The sequence below is a fragment of the Alexandromys fortis genome, unplaced genomic scaffold (assembly GCF_014885135.2).
Source record: "Alexandromys fortis isolate MF-2015 unplaced genomic scaffold, M_Fortis_MF-2015_v1.1 scaffold_177, whole genome shotgun sequence".
Taxonomy (NCBI): Eukaryota; Metazoa; Chordata; class Mammalia; order Rodentia; family Cricetidae; genus Alexandromys; species Alexandromys fortis.
In genome coordinates this window covers 2,470,139-2,493,764 of record NW_026068056.1, presented here as the reverse complement: position 1 = coordinate 2,493,764, position 23,626 = coordinate 2,470,139, and the positions used below count along the sequence as shown (strand labels likewise).

At 40.4% G+C, this 23,626-nt stretch overlaps 1 protein-coding gene across 1 annotated transcript in view; it reads right to left on the bottom strand.

The window, feature by feature from the left end:
- The window catches only part of Ube3c (ubiquitin protein ligase E3C), a 104,747-nt gene that overhangs the window by 18,810 nt on the left and 62,311 nt on the right, over nt 1–23,626 (bottom strand). Inside the window, exons 15-19 of the mRNA XM_050119916.1 lie at nt 23,239–23,326; nt 21,264–21,361; nt 19,630–19,762; nt 17,116–17,363; nt 4,042–4,254 (exon numbers count right to left, since the gene is read on the bottom strand). Coding sequence (XP_049975873.1) covers nt 4,042–4,254; nt 17,116–17,363; nt 19,630–19,762; nt 21,264–21,361; nt 23,239–23,326 — 780 coding nt within the window. The remainder of the gene's footprint in view (nt 1–4,041; nt 4,255–17,115; nt 17,364–19,629; nt 19,763–21,263; nt 21,362–23,238; nt 23,327–23,626) is intronic.

The window sequence follows — 23,626 nt, the reverse complement described above, 5'->3', positions numbered from 1 at the left end:
AAGCCATTGTCTCTGGGCTGAGTGAGGACTGTTCATTACCTTAATTCCTCTCCTTGTATTCAGCTGACAGTTCATCTGTTAACCAGGCCTCCTGAGGCTGGCTATTATATCACCATATATAAAAACATTGCTTCCTTTAAATGGATTAAGGAAGGTAATAGATGATGATGTGATTGTATGATGTGAAGACAAAGAAACAATCAAGTTTTCAGTTAAATGGACTTCCAAGACCACCAATTATCTTGCCTAGTAAGATAACAGTGAAATTTCTAGTGACTTAATAAAGTGGTGATACTACCTTTAATTTAAAATCTGCCCTCAGACTAAATCTAAACATCTATGTTTATTTAAAAGTCACCCAAATGCGCCACAATTCTAGGTTTGATAGAAACATTAAGACACCCTTTGAAGACTGGACAGGTTGTGGGCATAGTTTAGTGGTAGAGGAAATGGCCAGCATCATGAGACTTTGGGTTCCACCCCCAGCAGTGCTTTCCTTGTAGGCATTTTCCTCTGGGACTTCTGAGGGTCAACAGTGATACCACCACAGTTGCTCCCATATCAGGGAAGGCCCTGTGACTTATCTAAGGTCATCTAGCCAAGAAAATTGAGGACGCCAATCAAGGTTTTATGACTGTATTCCCACTATTCATGATTACTTATGGTGTGGTCACACCCTTGGCGTTTTCCTCCAGTAAACACATATAAATTAGCATCTAAACTTTAAGTTCATTTTTAGACAGAGAACAGGCAGATTGTTCACACTAAGGAAATACTCTAGGAACAGAACTGCTACTTTACAGAGGAAGAGTAGTGACACATGGCCCACAGAGGGTTTTCTGCTTCTAAGTACTTCTGCAGAAGTCCCTTAGATTGGTACTTCTGTACTCTTCTCATGAGATCTTTGGTATAGCAATTTCTACACCAGCATTTATCACTTCTTAAATCAGTGGAAAATTCTATGCCACCAGTAGCTGCCTCAGGGATCACCTCACAGTACTAATCAAGTGTGCCGACTGGTTTTTTTTTTTTTTTTTTTTTTTTTTAAATCAACTTGACATAGAATAGAGTCATTTGGAAAGAAGTATCCTCAATTGAGACTACAGGCCATCAGACTGGCCTATAGGTATTTTCTTAATTAGTGACTGACGGGAGAGGGTCCAGACCATTGTGGGTGGGGTCACCCCTGGACTTGTGGTCCTGGGTTCTATAAGAAAGCAGGCTGAGCACACTACAAGAAGGCACCCAGTAAGCAGCACTCCTCTATTGCCACTGCATCAGTTCCCGCCTTGGGGTTGTTTCTGAATTCCTGCTCTGACTTCCCCAGAAGACAGACTATAAACTGAAGGACGAATAAACACTTTCCTCCCCAAGTTGTTTTTGGTCAATGTTTTACCATAGTAACAGAAACCTTAACTAAGAGATCATGCTGCCAAGATACAGGGCAACAGTAGCATACATACTGGCCGTACAAAGAAAACATCCTTATGATGGTACAAACCTCACCTTCCAGCCAATCTTGCCCCTGCCCTCTGTGCTAGAATTACAGTTTATTCCCTAGGTGTGACTGATTGGTGAATTCTGGAACCTTGGCACAGAACACACCCAGGATGTTTCCAGGTTACAACACTTGGCTTTGTACATGGGCAATGGGGTCCTCATAATTGAGCAGCAAGCATTTTATGAACTGATATTTCTCCCCAACCCCCTAAATTTATTTTTCATTTGATACATTAAAAAAAAAAAAAGTATGCATTTATGGGTTCCTATGTAATGTGATGTCATGATGTTTGCTGCACATTAAAGTCAGGTTAAACACATAGCCACAAAGTTTTTTGTTTTGTTTTGAGACAGGGTTCCTTTGTGGTTTTTGGAGCCTCTCCTGGAACTTGTTCTGTAGACCATGCTGGCCTCAAAAGCGTGCACCGCCACTGCCTGGCTCACTTATCATTTTTTCAATGATAAAAGCAACCGAATTCCTTTCTTCTAGATGTTTGAAATACACAGGGACTTTTTCTCTACAGTCACTTTACTATGTGAATACATACTTGTATTTCATGCACTGATTACCTTTGAATAACCAACATCAGAAACAAGTAACAATGTAAATTTTAAAAAATTGCTAGGTGTGTTAACACATGCCTTTGATGCTTGGGAGGTAGAGGCAGGTGGATCTCTGTGAGACTGGGGCTAGTTTGGTCTACATCGTGAGTTCCAGAACAGTCAAGAGCTACATACTGAGATCATTCCTGTCTTAAAAAACAAACAAACAAGAACAAACTTTGTTACTAACCCAATTACTGAACTCAGAAAAAGATTACTGCTGTACATCAAGGACTAACAATGCTGTCGGAGGCACAGTGCCTGCCTAGCACATGCCTGGGTTCTAGCTCCAACTTTTCTACCTATAACTTTTAAGTCATGCTTGTTAATACTTCACAGCTTATAATTTGTGCTTCCTTAGCTCACATTTTGTTTGGTGGCTAGTAATGATCCACTTATGAGGATGATGTATGTTTTCTACTCTTTGTTGAGACAAATTCTGGATATAGACCAATCTAGCTTAGAATCTGTAAGTCTGTTGCCTTAGTCTCTCAGGTGCTAGAATTACTACATCCATCAGTATGTACAGTTTTGTAAGCATTTTAAGGAGTTTTCTAAGTTTTGGGAACACTTAACACATACTACAAAAGATAGGATAGTATGCTGCTGTGCCAAGGTCGGGCAGAAAACAACTGTTTTTCTTCCTAGGACAAATATAATATTCTGCAATTGGCTATCATGATGCCTACCAACTCGGAATCTACTTACTTCAAGAGAGTGAATTTCATGGAAATGTGACTTACATAATGATAAAGCTGGTATCAAGAAAACTAGTTTGGATGTCAGGTGGCGGCGGCTCGTGCCTCTAATCCCAGCATTTGGGAGGCAAAGGCAGGCAGATCTGAATTTAAGGCCAGCCTGGTCTATGTAATGACTTCCAGGACAGCCAGAGCTACACAATGAGTCCGTGTCTGGTCTATAGCATGAGTTCCAGGGCGGCCAGGGCTAGGGCTACACAGATAAGCCCTGTCTCAAGAAACTACACAACAAACAAAAAAATAGTTTGGAGGTGGATATGGTAGTTTATGACTTCAATCCAAGCACTAGAGACAGAAGCAGGTGAGACCCTGTCTCACCAGACCCTCCCACACAAAAAAAAGAAAGAAAAAAAGAAAGGAAGGAAGGAAGAAAAGAAAAGAAAGAAAGAAAGAAAGAAAGAAAGAAAGAAAGAAAGAAAGAAAGAAAGAAAGAAAAAAGTGATTTTGGGTTAGGCACATGTCTTTAATCCTAGCACGTAGGAGACAGAAGTAGGCAGACCTGTGTGTTGAAGATCAGTCAGCTTCACCTGTGAAACTCTGTCTCACAAAAATACACATGAGCTGGGCGGTGGTGGAGCATGCCTTTAATCCCAACACTGCAGAGACAGGTGGATCTCTGAGTTAAAGGCCAGCTTGGTCTTCAAGAGCTAGCTAGTTCCAAGACAAGCTCCAAAGCTACAGAGAAACCCTGCCTCAAAAAACCAACAAACAAAAAAAACCATGCACACAAAGTGCACACACCAAATAACAAAAGCCCAACAAACCAAAACAACATCAAAACCTAGTCCGACTCTAATATAGGCCTATTTATTTATTTATTTATTTATTTATTTATTTATTTATTTATTTATTTATTTATCTTTTTGCAAATAGGATGAAAGCAGCAGGAGTGACCAGGTAGAAGTGAGGGAAGGAAGGTTTGGCAGTCACTCCCCAGGATGGAAATGAGAGAAGCTCCAGCTGCAGCACAGCTATGAGGTACTAATTTAGAGAGGGAAGGACTGCCCAGCAAGGCAAGCTAGCCCTAAAAAGATGTTGAGAATAGGAGCGAAATGGAAGGCTTGAGCTGCTGTGGCTGCCAAGCCCCACCCTAAAAATCTTTTCCAATTAAGAATACTGCCATGGCAACAGAGGTATGAACATCTTTCCCACTGAAAGAATGAAATGAGCCCCAGCTCACCTGTGCTTCCCCCAGGTCATTGTTCACAACAGTAAAGTTCAGTCCCAGCTCTTCCACATCCTCCTCGTAGCTCTTGAGGAAAAGCAGGTTCTTATAAACTTCAGGGTCCAATGAGGCCAGATGGTGAATGTCCACATCTGCACTGGTTCCCAGTAGCTTAGACAGGAAAAACCCAGCAAATGGTAGCTCCACCAGCATGTTTTCATACAGAGCCTTCAGATAGACCAGAGGGCAGACAGGGATTACTAACATTCAATATTATCCTCATGCTTCCTATAACCCAAACATAGTTTGATTCAACAGTGAAAGAGTCCTGAGTAGTATACTCTGTCTCCATGATAATGAGACAACCATAAGTGAGGCCAATGCATTTACCATGTGCTAGGCCAGGGCTCAAACCACAGAGTGCTAATACCAAGTGGGACTTCTAAGGTCATTGCCAAGTCCTTTATGCCATAATAGGTAAACAAATGTTTTTCACAGAGTCAGACATGAGTGCTTTAGGGTTTGTAGTAGTGTTAGGCACCAACAGGAAACTCAAACACACCAGAGTACTGTCTCATAACACTACAGATGGATCCTTCAAGCTCCGGGCAGCTTGGAACACCCATAATCTATGGCTTCAGCGGTACCCCTCTACTTCCTGCCTCTGCACCTGCTGGTCTTCACTGTCTCTTTGTGTCACACCTTCCATTTATCTTTGAAAGATACTGGTCATTGGATTTTGGGACCTCTTCTAATTCAGCATGGTTTCATGTTTTAACTTGACCACATTCACAGACAGGGTGCACTAAAGCTTGAACACAGCTCCCTGGAGATTATAGATCTGGACATATCAGCCGCAGCTGCTCACACTCTACTACTATAGTTCAGAGGACTGCTGTTCTTCCAGAGGACCTGAGTTTGCTCCTGTAACTATGGCTCCAGAAGATCTAATGTATTCTTTTGGTCTCTGTGAGCTCTTGAATACACATGGTATATGCTCACACAGATACATACATACACGCCCCTTAAAAAGAAAAAAGAGGAGAAATTGTCTTTAAAGCAGGTCATTTCTACCTTTAACGCTAATTTTTTTGAAATTATTTGCACAACAGTATAACTGACAGACAAACCTTGCATGACACTTGATAAATTTCTTACTTGGTTATACCTGAGTAACTTAAGGGAACCCCCTCCACAGATCTACCCTTAGTCTGCTCTCTTAACAGTAAGTTTCACCACTCTTATAAGATATCTTATAAGACTTCTTATAAGATAGCACACATTAGGTTTTTACTGAGGTGTGATAGATTCACCCATTTACCTGGTGATGGGTATGCGTGGTGTTGTCACTTCTGAACTCTCGTGAACATTTACTTAGGAGCAGGAGAGCATAGAGGTAGCCGGCACAAGGAAGACATTACCCAAAGAGTTCTAAAATGCTAGAACTCTTTTCTTCTACCAGTGACGTGTAAAGACTCCTGGCTCTCATGCTCCCACCCGACTGCCAGCTTCCTAATCTTGGCCCTGGTTGTTGAGGCAATGGATGATCATCTCACTGTGGCTAGAAGCTGACAACTATTGGATTAATTAGTGTTAGTTAGTATGTAGATCTCCAGAGATTTCTTGGCAGAGATGGAAAGTAAAGTTTCCAACATCAGGTCAGAGATTCACTCACATCACAAGGTAAATATTCCAATGGCCACAGTTGTAAAATGCAATAAAGACTCAAAAATGTGTGGTGAGATTAAAAAAAAAAAAATTAGAGTTAGTGGCAAGGTAGCTCAGGGGGTGAAAGCTCTTGCTGCCAAGCCTGATCCTTGGGACCACATTGTAGAATGAAAGAACTTTTACCTTTACATCCACATGTGCACCATGGCAGATGAGCACACACAAAAGCACGTGAAAACCAACCACCCCCATATTATTTGTGTCTTATTCTGACAGGCAAACTTGGAAACTGTAACCAACCTTTGTCTAGTTTTCTAGTAAACAGATTGGTTGCTGTTCTTAAACACTCTCGTAAACATAGGCATCACAATGAGCAGGCCATGACCAACTCATTTCCCCAAGATCTAACATGCTAAGAAACTGACTTCTAAGGAGCACAGAAATCTGAGTTCTTTCACAAGTGTTTTTTCTATTGGGATGTCTAACCTAGAGATCAATGTTCATGGCGAGTCTGTGCTCCTTCCCCACCTCCCAGGGCAGTTGTATGTCCAGGTAATGTTCAGATAAAAAAATAAATCTCCTCCATGGGCAATTTCACTCTACAGTAACCCCTTACCCAGCGCTCCAGGCAAGGGGCATTACCAGCTACATCATACACTTCATATGAGACCTGACAGTAAGACATTAAGTGAATCACTCTTCACCCACTCTCAGTTCCAAGTAGCCACAGTCCTCATTCACTGTTTCATACTGTGTTCTATGATGCCATTAGCTCTTAAACCAATAGTGGAAAGCCTAGATACAGTGTATGCAGATCTTGGAGGAGGACCACAATTTGAAAACTCACCTGGGTCAGAGGATTGAAAGACACTAGAAAATAGTTGAGGATCTCTTCCCTAAAGTAAGCATTTTGCATGGCACTGGTGTTTTGCTTCAAAAAGCTACTACCAGACACTCTAAAATGTTCCTTTCCAGGTTACCCACTAGGAAAACCTTGTCAACCTTAGCTAGGAAAAACAAGATGCATGTCCCTGTGATTTACAGCCAATCTGAAGATGAATCATTTCCCAATCAACTTTTTAAAAGTTGACAACATAGTACAAAATAAGAGAATGAATAATAAAACTGCAACCACTCACATAGTATCCACTGACAATATTAAAAAAGTTGTTCCAAAAGGTCATAGTTCACTCAAGTTAAAAATGGTTAATACACTGTGATGGAGGAAGGTCATTGGCTAATAAAGAAACTGCCTTGGCCCATTTGATAGGCCAGCTTTTAGGTGGGTGGAGTAAACAGAACAGAATGCTGGGAGGAAGAGGAAGTGAGCTAAGAGGCCATAGCTCTGCTCTCTGGGGCAGACGCGATGAAGCTCCGACCCAGGATGGACGTAGGCTAGGATCTTCCTGGTAAGGGCACCTCGTGGTGCTACACACATTAATAGAAGTGGGCCAAGCAGTGTTTATATGAATACAGTTTGTGTGTTGTTATTTTGGGGCATAAGCTAGCCAGGCGGCTGGGAGCTGGGTGGCAGGAACGCAGCCCGCAGCTCCTTCAACAACACTGGAAGTGGTGGGCTGGATCTCTGACTTCAAGGCCAGCCTGGTCTACAAGAGCTAGTTCCAGGACAGGCTCCAAAGCTACTGAGAAACCCGTCTCGAAAAACCAAAAACCCAAACCAAAAAAGGTGAAAACAAACAAAACAAACCACAACAAAATCTGAGAGTTCAAGGCCAATCTGGCCTATGTAGTGAGATCCAGGACAGCCAGAGCTACATAGTAAGATCCTGTCTCAAACAAACACAAAGCCCCCAACAACAATAAAAAAAAAAGCAAACAAAAAACTCCAACCAACCAACCAACCAACCAACCAACAAACAAACAAACAAAAAAAACGGTTAATACTATTAACCTGGAGTACTTATAAACACCATTACTTCTAAATGAAAGATGAGTTCAAAGCCAAGGAGACCATTTTGTATAAAGCTGCATGATTGATCCCAGGTGTTGAGAAAAAGCCCTCATTTACACAGTGGACTTTGAAAGTAAGCTGGAGTGTAAATCATTGGATGTTCAATATGGAAGGTCATTGTTTGCCATTTCTGCATTAGTAACAATAACCAGAGAAATTCGTTAAATATATCAGGGCTACCTGAATTTTAAGCAGAAATCCCACTGTGACTCATAAAATGTAAATGTATAGGTATAATTTTTTACATAAGGCAGGTTTAAACCTTTAAAGCATTTAATATACAAGCACTAATAAATGATAGCACTGAAAACTATGACTGCATCAGCTAAATGGATTATAAATTAAATTTCCATAATGTATGCAACTGAGATACAGATGTAAGCATAAATCAAGGTATTTTCTAAATACAGGTTAGTTATATAACTCTAAAACTGTCTATTTTTTATGCAAAATAACCCACTTAGCATTTTCCAGCCCATTGCACCATACTTGTTCCTAGAAACATATCAATAACTACCTGTCACAGGAGAAAAAGATAGGTATACAGAAAACCCTGTGCTGTGTTTTCCAGCTATCTGTCCTTTATGAGTGTTTATAGCCAGAAATGGTGCCAAAACGGTTCGAAATGGAAAGGATTAATTATAGTAGAAGCCTTTTAATATAAGTGAGTGCAGTCTCAATGTAATTAATGCAAATTGTGGCTCTATCAGGAGAAGAAATGTGAGCCACAGCACAGGCCACTTGTGTTTGCTGCCAAATAACTTTGGTAATTTACTACATTAAGAATCAATAAAAAAATAATGCTTTTCAAATGCATCTCTATCAATCTTCAGGTAGTTCTAAAGTGAACATTTATAACTTAATCTAAAAACTATAGGAGATGATGTCTTGCTTTAAAGCCATCCTAAATGAGTAAGCAAATAGTAATTTTAATTATTTCCAGTCAGGCTAACCACATAGTTTAAAAAAACAAAACAGAGCTCTGAGCTAAGTATGTATACCCAGGGTCATACACTCTAGACCTGAGCTTTGGAAGTTAAGAACTGGACTGACCCATGAGGATCTGGAGTGTAAGCTCCTACTCTACAGGACACACCAAGTCTTGGCTATAGGGCTCAAGTACATCAATAGTAGCATCCACTTAAAACACTTATTAGTTGCCAACTACGTCAGGTAACATTTTACAGACAGGGCTACTCATATGAGTTTGTTTGTAAAACCGCATGCCCTTTCTTGACCCTTTCAGGTCACCTACAAATGTATATGTCATCAAGACTCATTTAAGCTGCAATGGCTGCACAAGCCTTTGATTCCAGCACTCAGGAGACAGAGGCAGGTGGATCTCTGCAGCCAGTCTGGTCTAAAGAGAGAGTTCCAGCACAGCCAAGGCTACAGAAAGAAACCCTGAATAAAAAACAAAACAAAACAAAAAAGAAAAGAAAAAAACAACACCCCCCCCCCCATTTAGAATCTTTGGTTTTCAGTCACAGGCAGTTCCTGTAGCATTTAAGCCCACAGAGTTACCTGTGCTTACAGAGCACATATTCTTCTTGTGATATCTACATTGGGACAGGTCCATGACACCTTGCCAGCACTGTCAGGCCTTCTTTAATACAAGATTTTCACTTCTGGGCTCAGTAGGTAAAAGTGAATGCCATGCAAGCCTATGAAACTAAGATCCATTTTCAAAACCCATAGTGGAAAAAATTCTTTCACAGTTGGCCTCTGACCTGCAAAAGTGCATTGTGGCACACGCTCACTTCATACTGCATGTGCATAACAACAATAACAAGGATAATACAAACAAGCAAAAGCTTTTTACTCCAACAGCCTTGTGACAACCTTTGGTGACATCTATCTAACATTCTAGCTACTTAGTTCGTGCCACCTTCACTAGTTTGGCATGGCCACCTGGTCTTTAAGTCTATTCTGCTATGTACTGACCCTCACTCAGATCCCCTTTACCCTCTGGGTTTGACAGTCCATGCTAATTTCTGCCTGACTCCCTATCTCACCCTAACTTTAGCCCTTTTTTCTCCTTTTCACTGTCTTTCTCTTCTTTTCCCACTCACAGACTGATTTCCTTCCTGCCTTATTTTTTAATGTGTGTAATTATTTTGACTGAATGTGTGCACCACATGCGTGCTTGCGCTCTTGGGGGTCAGAAGGAGTCAGATTCCCTAGAACTGGAGTTACAGACAGTTGTGAGCCAACATGTGTGTGCTGGGAACCAAACATAGATCCTCTGCAAGAGCAGTACATGCTCTTAACTGCTGAACCATCTTTCCAGTCTGATTTCCTTTCTGAACAGTCCAGATTTTAAGAAGGGATTCTGTAATCATTGTCTGTGTTTTTAATGTGTTTGCACCCAGTTCATCATTTTGTTTTCTTTAGTTTCTTGACATAGGGTCTCAAATAGCTCAGGCTGCCTTGAACTCCCAATTCTCCTGCCTCTACCTCTCAAGTGCTTGGGTTATAGGTGATGCCACATCTGGCTCAGCTCAGCCGATTTTGCCTCCTTCTAGTTAGTGGTCACTTTGGCTCACTCTAACTCAGACCTCAGTCAACTGACAACCCATGTTTCTCTAGAGAGCTACTCTCAGGGTCAGCCCAGCAAATGCTGTGAGACTGGCAAAATACAGCTTACAGGCTTGGCAGCTAGCTAGCCCAAGGGACACAGATTTCTATCAAGTCCCAGGTAAAGCTGTTATACCTGGGTCACCCTTGGAGAGTATCAGCCTCCTTCACACACAGGCTCTATTCATTCATCTTAGTACCCTTTGAAGCATACCACCTATGACTTCACTGAGGTCTTTCTGCTTGTACATGTGAACACACTCTGAGAGAAGTACCGAGAATCATTAGCACTCTCGCTGCCCTTCTGTCTTTTTCTAGTCATGCTCCCAAATACCCCTTAGCTCTACCTGAACCAAATACACCCCAATGGGATCCTGCAGAGAACACTCTTTACTCAAAGCAGCAGGTCTGTGCTTCAGGCTGAGAGTTAAAGCAGCAGTTTGTTTGTCTACCGCTAAGGAAAATGTCCTTCATTTCACTGCTTGTCAGTTCAAATGGCCATATAGCAGTTCCCAGATGACAGTCACAGGTGCAGAGCACAGAATGTACCTTAGCTGCAGTGATGCTACTGTCCTTGACCATCTGCTGAGGCTTTGCTTCCACTCCAAAGTGATGTCCACACTGATAAATAATAAGGTGACCTCTCTGGTTCTAATGTTATTTGGCCCATCAGTAACACTGCATAGCAATTATCCTTCTTTTCCCTTGAGACAGTCTTTATCATGCTTCTGAGACATTGCACTCTCCTTGTTTTTTTCTTTCCTTTGTAGAATTCTGCTGATCCATGGAACCTGGCTCCCAAGTTCCACCTTCTGTGTGCCCCCCTCCAGCTTGTAACTCTGTTTTTTTTTTTTTTTTTTTTTTTTGAGACAGGGCTTCTCTGTTTAACAGTCCTAGAACTAGTTCCATAGACCAGGCTGGCCTCAAACTCACAGAGATCTGCCTGCCTCTACCTCTCAAGTGCTGGGATTAAAGGTGCGTGCCACCTCCTGGCCAGACCTCGTTCTTGAATACAGTGTCTGTCTAAGGTCCCTAGGCATGTCTCAGGTATCTAAACCAAATAACTGGTCATCCTTACCCAACGTTCCCTAGCTTAGCCAATACCACTTCCATCCTTCTGTTCTCAGAACAAACTAGGCAGCCTCCTTTCCATCCTGATGTGGGATGTCCCTCTGTATGCTGTGAATTCCAATGGTTAATAGAGACTCTGTCTTGGGTCTGGCAGGGCAGAATAGAGGTAGGTGGAGAAAACTAAACTAAATGCTGGGAAAGGTAGGCGGAATCAAGGAGAAGCCATGTAGCTGCCAGAGACAGATGCTGGGCAGAACCTTGCTGGTAAGCCACAGCCATGTGGGTTAAATTAAGATGTAAGAGCTAGCCAATAAGAAGCTAGAGCTAATAGGCCAAGCAATGACTTAATCAATACAGTTTCTGTGTGGTTATTTCAAGTCTGGACAGCCTCCTGCAACACTATCCTCTTCCTTTTACCCTGATTCAGCAACAATGCCCTTGTACATAACTCCTTTTCAGCTCTACACTACCAGGGCTAAGATTCCACTGTCACCAATCTATGGAGCCTTCCTATTTGAGTGCTTGCTCTACCTACTTAAAACATCCAAGTTAGCCGGGAGGTGGTGGCACATGTCTTTAATTCCAGCACTCGGGAGGCAGAGGCAGGCGCATCTTTGCGAGTTTGAAGCCAACCTGGTCTACAAGAGCTAGTTCCAGGAGGGGCTCTAAAGCTACATAGAAACCCTGTTTCAAAAAACAAACAACAACAACAAAACAAACAAACAAACAAAGGTCATGCAGTCAAGATCAGGAGTTCCTTACCTGGTCTCATGCACCTCAGAGATTGGGCTCATCTACTTATCACTGCCTTTCCAATATGACCTTCTTTAAGAACAAAACACACACGCATCTAGTCATGGTCACTAAGTTGTTGTTTTTCAGACAGGGTGTCTTTCACTATTTAGTTATGGCTGTTCCGGAACTTGCTTATATAGACCAGATTAGCCTTAAACTCACAGAGATCCTCCTGCCTCTGCGCACCCCCCCCCCCCCAGTTCTGGGGTTAAATGTGTGTACAACCATATCTGGCATGGTCACTAAATGAGTATTTGTGTAAAAGGCTCTGTCTCAGTTTTAGGAAGCCTGTGCTACTGTCAAGACCACAAGTCTAAGGAAGACAAGAGCCTTTGGTCTGATGGCAAGGGGTGAGGCAGGGGACACCATGTACTAATAAGCTTAGAGCTGAAAGATGACTGCAGAGGAGAGGAGCTGTGTCATGTGAAGGATGAGGCAAGCAAGGGTCCTAATGTTCACCTCAAACTTCACAGATTTAAACCCAGAGAGCATTTACTAAAGGGACACTAATGACATATAAGAATAAGTTCTTTTAGCTTCCAGAAAGGTCAAGATCAACTGCTAACTGTCAATATCACACTTTATGATACATTAACTGCATACTTACTCTACCAAAATACACAATTATAAAGCATGCTGAAGTTATACAATCTGCTAATTAAAATTTTCAAATATATGACCACAGTATTACCAAATAATCTGATTTATAGGCATTCTGTTCCAATTAAATCAATATTCTGAATCAAGGGGAAAAATTTCAAGTAGAATTCAAATACGATAAAGGATTTGTTCCAATAAATATTCTGAACTTAATTGGCTTAAATGGACTAAGGTGCTTCTGTCTGTAAAAAAGTCCAACATGACATGACCACATCCCAAGCTGTTTACTTATCCCTGTCTAGAGTCTGATTTACAGGCAACAAAGTGCAGCCGCGACCCAGAGCCCAGGCAGGAACCATCTGCTAATGGAACTTTTAACTGAGAAGTGACCAGTGACGGGAGGTAATTCTTCCTGTGCAAAGCTGCTCTGAAGACCTTTGTGCACTTTATCACAGTAAACAATCACTAACATATGCATTAAGAAAATTTAAATATATTATGACCCAATAAATACCATAATCAATCAATAGCTAGTTTTCTTCTCTTGCAGATTTAGTGTTCAGGTGCTCACTATTAGTGCTGTATGGGTGCATTCATTTGGATGCAGACTTGCTGATACAAAGTTAACCACTTACAATCAGATGGTAAACAGGTATTTTAGAAATCCCTTAGGAATTCCCACGCAGAAAACTCTGTGGAACTAAATCAACCACTATTCTCAAGGAGCTAGTTTAAACAAAATAATTTACTTAATTCACTTAATATTTTTATTCTGCAGTCTTAGGGTTTAAACAATGTGTAGTACACATACTCTAAAACACTGAGTTATGCGCCCAGTCCTTGCTTTCTGAGACAAGGTCTTATTAAGGTTGGCCCTAAACTCACAATCTTCTTGCCTTAGCCTCCTAGGTGCTGAAATTAAAGCATGTGCCATTATACACTGATAAATATTTATACTAAGATAAATGAGGTTCAGTGTGAACATTTCTACACAAGTCTGTGGTGGTATCTTGTTTGTGATCTAGCAAATAAAGCTTACCTGAAGATCAGAGTTCAGAGCTAAGCCACTAGTTAGCCATAAGAGGACAGGCAGTGGTAGCATATACCTTTAATTCCAGCACTTGGGAGGCAGAAGCAGATGGATCAATGTGAGTTTAAGCCCACCCTGGGCTACATGAGTTTGATCCAGTCTAAGAGAAAACAAGAGCAGTGGTGGCTCACACCTTTAACTCAGCTCTAGGAAGGTGAAGACAGGAAGTGATATGGCTGGGTGGAGAGAGGAATATAAGGCGGGGATAAGGATGGAATGATGGAATGGGGGGGGGATGAAGGAAGGGAATGAGGGAGGGAGGGACAGATAGACAGAGACTGACAGGAGTCTGGTCTCTTTCTGCTCTGGAGATTTCAGCTCTAGTGGCTGGCTACTCTGTTTCTCTGATCTTTCAGCTTTTACTTCCTAATATTTTGACTCCTGGTTTTTATTTTTAAGACCAATTAGAATTTGTACTACACATGTACTACACATGTACACATGCCCACAGTGCTCACTGGTCAAATCCAGCCTACCTTATCTACCCCTTTTTCTCCCCAACTTCTATAAATATAAATCATCATTCTATTTTCAGGACAGCTTAATTTTAGCTTTCACACACCAGGTTGTACATGTGGTACTTGTCTTTCTGTGTCTGAACTACTTCACTTAAATCCCCTCTCCCTACCTTTTTTAACGAGACAGGGTTTCTTTGTCCTGGAACTAGCCCTATAAACTAAGCTGGCCTTGAACTCACAGAGATCCAAGTGCCTCTGCCTCCCAAATATTGGGATTAAAAGTGTTCCATTTATTTTGCTGCAAATACCAAGGCTTCATTCTTTACAACTGAATATTATTCCATCATGTACATATACTATAATTTCTTTATATCTTCCACTGTTGAGCACCTAAGTAAATTTCACATCTTAGCTATTATGATCAATAACAGTGAATATGGAACAACAAGGACTTGATATGCTGACTCCATTTTCTCTGGAAATACGTCAGACCTTATAAGATTCAGTTTCCAGATCTGAGGGCTCTACTTGTTCTTTGAGGAACTATACTAGAGTCTATATATACACCCTCACTAACTGTGCATCAAGATTCTTCCTTTTCTCTTTTTCTTTCAAGACAGGGTTTCTCTGTATGGTTTTGGTGTCTGTCCTGGAACTAGTTTTTGTAGACCAGGCTGGCCTCAAATTCACAGAGACCTGCCTGCCTGTCTCTAGCTCCTGAGTGCCAGGATTAAAGGCATGCACCACCACCAGCCGAAGGATCAAAATTCTTTTTCCCCTTCTCTCATTAGCATTTCACCTACCCATAGCTCAGGCTAGTATGAAACAAAGTAATTATCCTGCGTTCCAAATAATGGGATTATAGCCACGAGCTACCATGCCTGCCTATGTCTTTTAATAGTAGTTATTCTAACTGGGGAAAAGTGGAATCTAATTTTTTTTTTTTTAAAAATTGTCTGAAAGCTAAAGATACTGGAATTTTACACACATACCCTTTATTACACTTATTTATTTAGGGAGGAGGCATACATCATAGAGTATATATGAAAGGTGGTTTTCTTCTTTTACCATGTTGAATACAGAGATCAAACTCAGGTCATCAGGTTTGGTAATAAGAGTCATTAGTGGGTATGCTGCGCGTACACTACAATGTTATTTTATATTACCAAATATGCTACATCTTTCTTCTATACTTTAAAACCCCTAACTCAGGCTGGGTGTGGTGGTTAATGCCTTTAATTTCAGCACCCAAGAGGTAGAAGCAGATGGATCTCTCTGAGTTTGAAGCCAAGTCTGATCTACATACTGAGCTCCAGGACACCAGGGCTATGTAGTGAGACCTGTCTGCAAAAAAGGTAAAAGACCTGGGGGATTAACTTAAACTGAAAGTGGGCCAGAAGAGAGGGCAGATGAACCACCTCCTTCCTCAGCTATGTTGAGTCCTCAGCTGCCCTGCTACAACTGGCTGGGTACTTTGTATCTATCTTTTGTCCTCAAGCTACAAGGATTCAAAATGGGTTTGAGTTAGAGGTAGCATAAAATCTTCCCTGTATCATACTAATACGAACTCGGTAGTTAAGAGCTAGAAGGCAGAGATGGCTCAGTGATAAAGAGCAGCACGCTGTTTTCCCAGAGGACCTGAGTTCAGTTCACAGTCCCCATGCCAATCAGCTCTCAATCACCTGTAACTCCAGCTTCAGATGGATCCAATGCCTCTGGCCTCTGAGGGCACCTGCACTCACGTACACATATTCACAGACCTCTACATAATTAAAAATAAAAATAAATCTTGATAAAAATATTGAGCCTGATAGCAGACACATATCTGCTATTGGACATATCTCAGATGCACTATGCTTTCCACCACTCCAAAACTGCATGTCCCTTGGGATCAAATTAAAGCTCAAATACACATTCATTTAAGACACAATGGGTATGAATTTCAGCTCCTGATTTGACTGGAACAGTCTACTAGACACATGTATCCATAATTAGCAGTAACCAACATTTTTACTTAAAATTCAAGTAAGCAAAAAATAAATTCTAAAAATATATGCTTGTATGAAAGAGTTCTACGTTTTTAAATGTAGCAGTAAATATAGCAACTACATTTTGTTGGTTACTTACAGGGAGCAATTACAATGCTGATCTCCCAGTGTCGAGTCTTGTATCTGACTTAAATTAGAGGGAACACTGCACATTTCACCATTAAACCGTAAGTTTGCATTCAGTTCCATACTCCCCTTTTATTTAACAGGTCTAAATTACATTAAACAAATTTAAAATAGGTCCTGTGGGGCGCTACAGTGATGGCTAAATAGGTAAAGTGCTTGCCATTGTAAACAGGAGGAGTTTCATTCCTAGCACACACAGTAACAAAACAAAACCACAAACAGTCAGCATGCATCTGTATTTCCAGTGCTGGGGAGATGGGGAAAGGTGAGGCTTGAGGGTCAGTTAAGTGAATGAACTAGCACTAGGTTCAGTGAGAGACCCTAATTCAAAGAATAAGGAAGATAGGGAGCAACTGAGGAAGACACCAGTGTCAAACTATGGCCACACACACACACAGAAATCAAATGAAAATAAATATATAGGTAGCTATTATAAAACCTCTATGTGCAGAGTTTTATAGTATTTTCTGTTTTCATACTATACTATTTTTTTAAAGTCTAACTATTGCCCAGGCAATATATGATGATGAACTGTAGTTGTTATATAAATAAGTATTAGCTAGGGATCACCAAAATGACTTTTAACAATTCTGAATAATAATAATCAATGAAATTTAGACAACAACAAAAACAGTGGAATGGCAGACATCTTTGTTTTGAGTCTTATTTTTATATAAAGATTACCTTTCCAAGCATTCTGCCAAGGAAATAGTAATGCCTTGCAAAGGAATCTCCCACAAGCATCTGAGCAGCTGGGTTGGGGTATAGAAGCCCTTCATTAGTAGTTTTAAAGAACCCCTGGTTGGGGTTAAATCCGGATTTCAGTAGTTCATTTAAAAACTCTCTGAAAATACCGCCACCATCGATGCCAGCTTCATCCAGGCCATGGGCATTAAGCAAGTGCACACGAATCCGTTTTTTCAAATCCGGTTCTGTAAAAAAAGAAAAAAAAAAAAAAAAGAAAGAAAAAAGAAAAAAAAAGGCAATAAAATAAACAGTATTACAGGAAGCATTATGTAAAGGCATTGAGATGATCAATCAGGAACATTTAACACTTATGGTTCAATAAAGCAATAATACTAAAACATCAAAGTTGCTTAAAATGCAAATAAACAAAATAAACATAACCTAGAAATAGCAATATTTATGTAGAAGGTCCCATTAAAAACATTAGCAGCCAATAAAACTGGTGGGAACTTGGGGCTGGAGAAATGGCTCAGTGGTTAAGAGCACTGGATGCTCTTCCAGAGGTCCTGAGTTCTATTCCCAGTACCTACATGGTAGCTCACAACCATCTATAATGAGATCTGGTACCCTCTTCTGGCCTGCAGGGAAACATGCAGGCAGAACATTATATTCATAATAAATGAACAAATTTTAAAATAAAACAAAACAATTTATAAGAGCCAGTTCCAGGACAGGCTCCAAAGCTACAGAGGAACCCTATCTTGAAAAACCAAAAACCAAACCAAAACAACAACAACAAAAAACTGATGGGAACTTTCCCAGGGCTTACATGGAAAGCCTTTTTCCACAGATATATCACACAGGAGATGGCTGGTTAGTGAACCAGTGGGAGAAAGATTCTAAGTAAGAACAACCCACCATCTCTGAAGATGGAAGTTAGGCAATTGAACTAGGTTGGGCAGGGGAAGAAGACTTTTTATAAAGAGAGGTTTGGGACAACTAGAGTAATGGATAATAGTGAGTAGTCCTAACACGTTGCCACTGAAATGATCCACGAAGTAATTCCAATCAAAGACAAGCCTGACTACAAGCTAAAGATACTGTCTTCTTCATCTGAAATGAGCCAAACCGGTTTTCTAGAGTTACACATTTCTATATATGAAGACTCACAGCGAGCTAGAAAAACATCTGAAGAAGGAAGCAAACTATATCCTTTGTACTAACTACCCTATTTCATCAATCTGTGGTGGAAATATATACACAGCTTTTTATTTTCTACGCCAATATCCTGACTCCTAGACATGCAAGTGAAAAATAAAGACACTTTTACTCCATGCTTTCAGTCTGAGCTGAGCCTTTCACTGTCCACCTTGCTGGAACTCAGTCCCCACAAGGGCATAGTATATACCAGGCAATTGTGTGAAACCCAAGTATGCTTATGACTCTGACAGCCGAAACATGCACTTCATCAAGTTTAAGGCAACAGTGGCCTGAGAAATTGTTTAAGGAGTGAACTGGCTTGTGACAGAGGAAACTGTAAGTTTTGCTAAGGATGTTTCTGTCATACAAGAGGATTTAATACTCTGAAATGACAAGTGCTTCCTTTTTTTTTTTTTTTTTCAAAAGAACTAAATTTCATATCACTGCTTCTATGTTGAAAGGCTTTTTTTTTAATTAAAAAATATCTGCTCGTGGGTATGCTGATACATGTCTTTAATTCAAGAACTTAGGAGGTGGAGGTAGGATGATCTCAGTGAGTTGAAGGATGGCCTGATCTACATAAAGTTTCAAGATAGCCAGGGCTACATAAAGAGACCTTGTTTCAAAAATCAAAAAACAAATAAAAATTATTTGTTAAGTTTCAGGAAACCTCCTTTCTCCAGATCAAAATGTCTAAACAACAAGCTGGGAAGTGGTGGCACATGCTTTTAATCCCAGCACTCAGGAGGCAGAGGCAGGTGGATCTCTGTGATTTGGAGGCCAGTCTGCTCTACATAGTAAATTCTAGGACAACCAGGGCTATGTAGAGAGATCTGGTCTAAGGAGGAAAAAAAAAATTAAAAGCATACTGATCTTTTTAATGCCATTTATTAATATCAACTATAAATCAAACTTTACTCCCGAAATAACCACACAGAAACTGTATTAAATTTAATACAGTTAAATTAATATTAATTGATTTAAATTTAATACAGTTTCACATTTGTGTGTTTGTGTACATCCATTCCTATGCAGCCCTGGCCCTTTTGCTAGGGTTAAAGGCATGTATCATCATACCCAGAACCAGGCTTAACAGAATTGTTTATTTATTTATTTTTGAGAGAGGGTCTCACTATATACTCTTGACTGTCCTGGAACTCAATGTGCACCTCAAACTCAGAGAGATCCACCTTCCTATGTCTCCTGGGTACTAGGATTAAATACCTAACAACAATTATTATTTTCTACACCAACTTCCTATTTCCCCCCTAACAAATATAGGAACACACAGAGCACTATATGTATATATACCATTTTCTGGAGAAAGTTTGTCATAAGCATCTTCATAAATATAATTTCTTCTTATTGTGACATTGATCCCATCCAGAAATGGACCATCTCCTTGAACTTCTTGCTTATCTGCATAAATCAACCTTTGAAAAATCTAACAAAAAGGTAAAGTTGTTAAGGTTATTAGAAACAACAGACTTGCTGTTAAAAGAATTAACAACCTAAAATCAAGACTGTTAAATGTTTTAACTTTATATCTCTATAACTTCTGACATCCGGTTTTTTATACAAGGTAGCAAACATTTTTTTTCAAGAAATGAATATTTAAGTATTTATAAAGCTGTTTCCCCTGCATTTACAGTGTTTTGAAAGATCCATGTCACAGTATGTGTTCATTTATTAAGTACTTTCTTAACAATTTAGGCAGGTAGGGGTACTGACATGACCTAGTGGGTAAAGCACTTTCTGTCAAGAGTTATGACCTGAGTTTGATCAGGGACCTAAATGATAGGAGGTAACAGATTCCTAAAAGTTGGTCTTCAGCCTCCGGACGAACTCTATAGAATGCACGCGCGCGCGCGCACACACACACACACACACACACACACACACACACACACCCCGTTTAAAATATTATTTAAGAGGGAAATAAAGCTCTTAAAGCAGTAAGCTAATCTTAGAATATTTTCTCCAAGAATAAAATTCAAATGTCTACGATGGTGAAATACCAGTAGAGGGAGCTCAAGAGTTTGGTACTATGTTATGCCAGCATTTTTATGAACCTAGAACAGTGGCTCTCAACCTGTGTACTCATGATCCCTTCTGTAAACCTGTCTTCAAAAAAATATTTACATCACGATTCATAACAGTAGCAAATTATTAGTTATAAGTAGCAATGAAATAATTTTAAGGTTGGTGGTCACCACAACACGAGAAACTGTATTAAAGGGTCACAGTACTAAGAAGGCTGAGAACCACTGACCCAGAGCCTCCTGGTTGGTCAGTCCATTTTTGTTTACCCCAGACAAAGAATGTAGGCCTGAAAAATATCAAGGCCCGTACCTGAGAGAAGGACCTAGCAATTTCTAGAAGATTTCTAATATAAAAAAAGTCCATGCCGAAAGGTGGTGGCACATGCCTTTAATCCCAGCCTTGGGAGGCAGAGGCAAGTGAATCTCTGTGAGTTCAAGGCCAACCTGGTCTACAAGAGCTAGTTCCAGGACAGCTAGAGCTTTTACACAGAGATACTCTGTCTCGAAAAACCAGAAGGGGGAAAAAAAAGGTCCAAATTAAATGGGAAATATACATGTAATCTTTTAAACATGTGTCAAAATCATCTGGAAAGGAGCTAAGGTATTTTTCCATTTTACAAGGCAGTGATGGTCATAGTAACTTTTTAATGAAGGTACACAAAGAACCTTTACAAAAAAATTTGGCATTTTTAGTAACAACATATACACTTTAAACAATCTTCCATAGGCCTCACTATCAGAAATTTCTAGTCTAATACGCTGCTCAGCTAACTATAAGGGAAAGCATGCCTTCAGCTTATATAGAAGTAGCTGGTTAGATTTTAAGTATGAAATTGGAGTTTTTTTTTTTTTACTTGAGGTGTTTCTCAATTATGTTAACATCATAAGGTCAGAATAGCATACCTTCACTCGCTCCTCAAATGGAACCACAAAAGGCAGTTCTGTCAGAATGGCAAGCTGTCGTTCCTCAGACACAGACAAGGGTGGGGACTCCAGACCCACTATAACACATATGTTAAAACTCATTAGTCATTTGTATTTTCTTTCCGTTCACTGCCAGCTACTAAATCAGGATTTATAAGATCATTTTAAGAATCTAAAAATAACCCAGTGATCCCATCTATTTCTAGATCCATAAACACCCTCCATGCCCAATCTGAAATCTGTGAGGTCATTCCAGCCAGGTGAGTGAGACAAGCACAGAGTGAACAACCATCTTCAGCTGTCTGTTCATTCTATAAACACAGTCAGCACTCATGGAATGAGTGCACAACTTTAATCCCACTATTCGGGAGGCAGAGGCAGGCGGATCTCTGTGAGTTTAAGGCCAGCCTGGTCTACAAGAGTTCCAGAACAGGCCCCAAAGCTATACAGAAACTCTATTTCGGAAAAAAAAAAAAAAAAAAAGCTTTGACAGTTTCACACAATTTATGGTGATCGTATTCATAGCCCATGATCCTTTTATCCTCCTCCTATTCTTGCTGACCACTTTCCTCACAACTAATCTCCCAACTCATCTTTTCTGTGATCTACTGAGTTTAGCTAGAGCTGCTTATAAGAACCCAGAAGCTGGGCAGTGGTGACGCATGCCTTTACTCCTAGCACTTGGAAGCAGAGGTAGGTGAATTTTAGTGAGTTCAAGGACAGCCTGGTCTACAAAGTAAGTTCCAGGGAAGCCAGGACTGTTACACAGAGAAACCCAGTCTTGAAAAACCAAAAAACAGAAAGAAAAGGAAAAAAGAATATGGGAAGGGAGTTAATACTGGAACATGGGGCTATATTGCTAAAGAAAATGACTCCCGGGGCTGGAGAGAGGTTAAGAGCTGGCTGCTCTTCCACAAGTCCTAAGTTCAGTTCCCAGCAACCACATGGTAGCTCATAACCATCTACAATGAGATCTGGTGCCCTCTTCTGGTGTGTGTTTAGGCATGCAGGTTAAATAAATAAATAAATAAATAATTAATTTTTTTTTTTAAAAGAAAGAAAATGACTCCCACTTCCTTACAAACATAAAGTGCTAATAGCTCCTCAGAAGTTGTGAAGCCCATGAGTTCCTCCCTCATCAATGCCAGCATGTTGAAGGGCCACGCAACCACAGCTACTATTCATTATTGAAATGGCCATGCTACATCCATAAGATCCCAGAAGACACGGTGGAGCACACTTTTAATCCCAGGATTTGGGAGATCACTACACGAGGTAAGGCTACATAGTGAGACTCTGTCAAAGAAGTAAAAACCAATCAACCAAAACAAAACATGACAATCCCACGATGACAATCCCATGGACTGGCTGGGATACAAAGTAACAGGGCATAAATCACATATCAGTGGTGAATGCAAGGTTCCATAGCTACTTCAAAACACAGTTCTGGCCGGGTGGTGGCAAACGCCTTTAATCCCAGCACTCGGGAGGCAGAGGCAGGCGGATCTCTGTGAGTTCGAGGCCAGCCTGGTTTACAAGAGCTAGTTCCAGGACAGGACAGGAACCAAAAGCTATGGAGAAACCCTGTCTCGAAAAAAAAAAAAAAATTAAATAAATAAATAAATAAAAAACCAGTTCTGCAGTTTTTATAAAGTTAAACACATGTTTGAAGTGACTTAGATTCTTCCAGTATTTATCTTCAAACAAACACTTAGACACTGATAATAGCAGCTATATTCATAACCACCAAAGACTGACAATCATTTTCTACCTGTTTACCAGGGCACACAAGCTAATTGTTATTTATTGGATGAAATGCTGTGTGGTGTTCAGCACAATCAATCAATCAATCAATCAATCAATCAATCAATCAATCGCAGAGCTAACAGTAAAGAACTGAATGTTGCAGAGTATTTGCCCTTGCAAAAAGCAGTTCCAACCGAGGAGAACTTACCCTCCAGGGTGGACTGCAGTGGGCCAATCCTGCCCATCCTCCGGAACCGCCACACATGTCTAGATGCAGGTACATAGAGCTGGGTGACCTGTGGGAACCAATTGCTGTCAGCATTTTCTTCGGCTTTAGTACTATCTGATGGCATCTGCACCTACAATTCCTTAAGGAGCTGGCTGTCTATCCCTGTCCAGGGCAGGGTGCCTTTCATGCCCTCATATTCTATTTAAAGTGAACTGGTGAGAGTCTGGGCAGAGTAAAGTAACAATGATATAATCACAAAACAAATCATATCACTTAAAAAAAATAACTTTAAACTTACCTACTTCCTCTTAAAATTTTTCTTTCCCAATTAATTTGGATGAATTAGTATTAAAGTCAGATAAGTAGA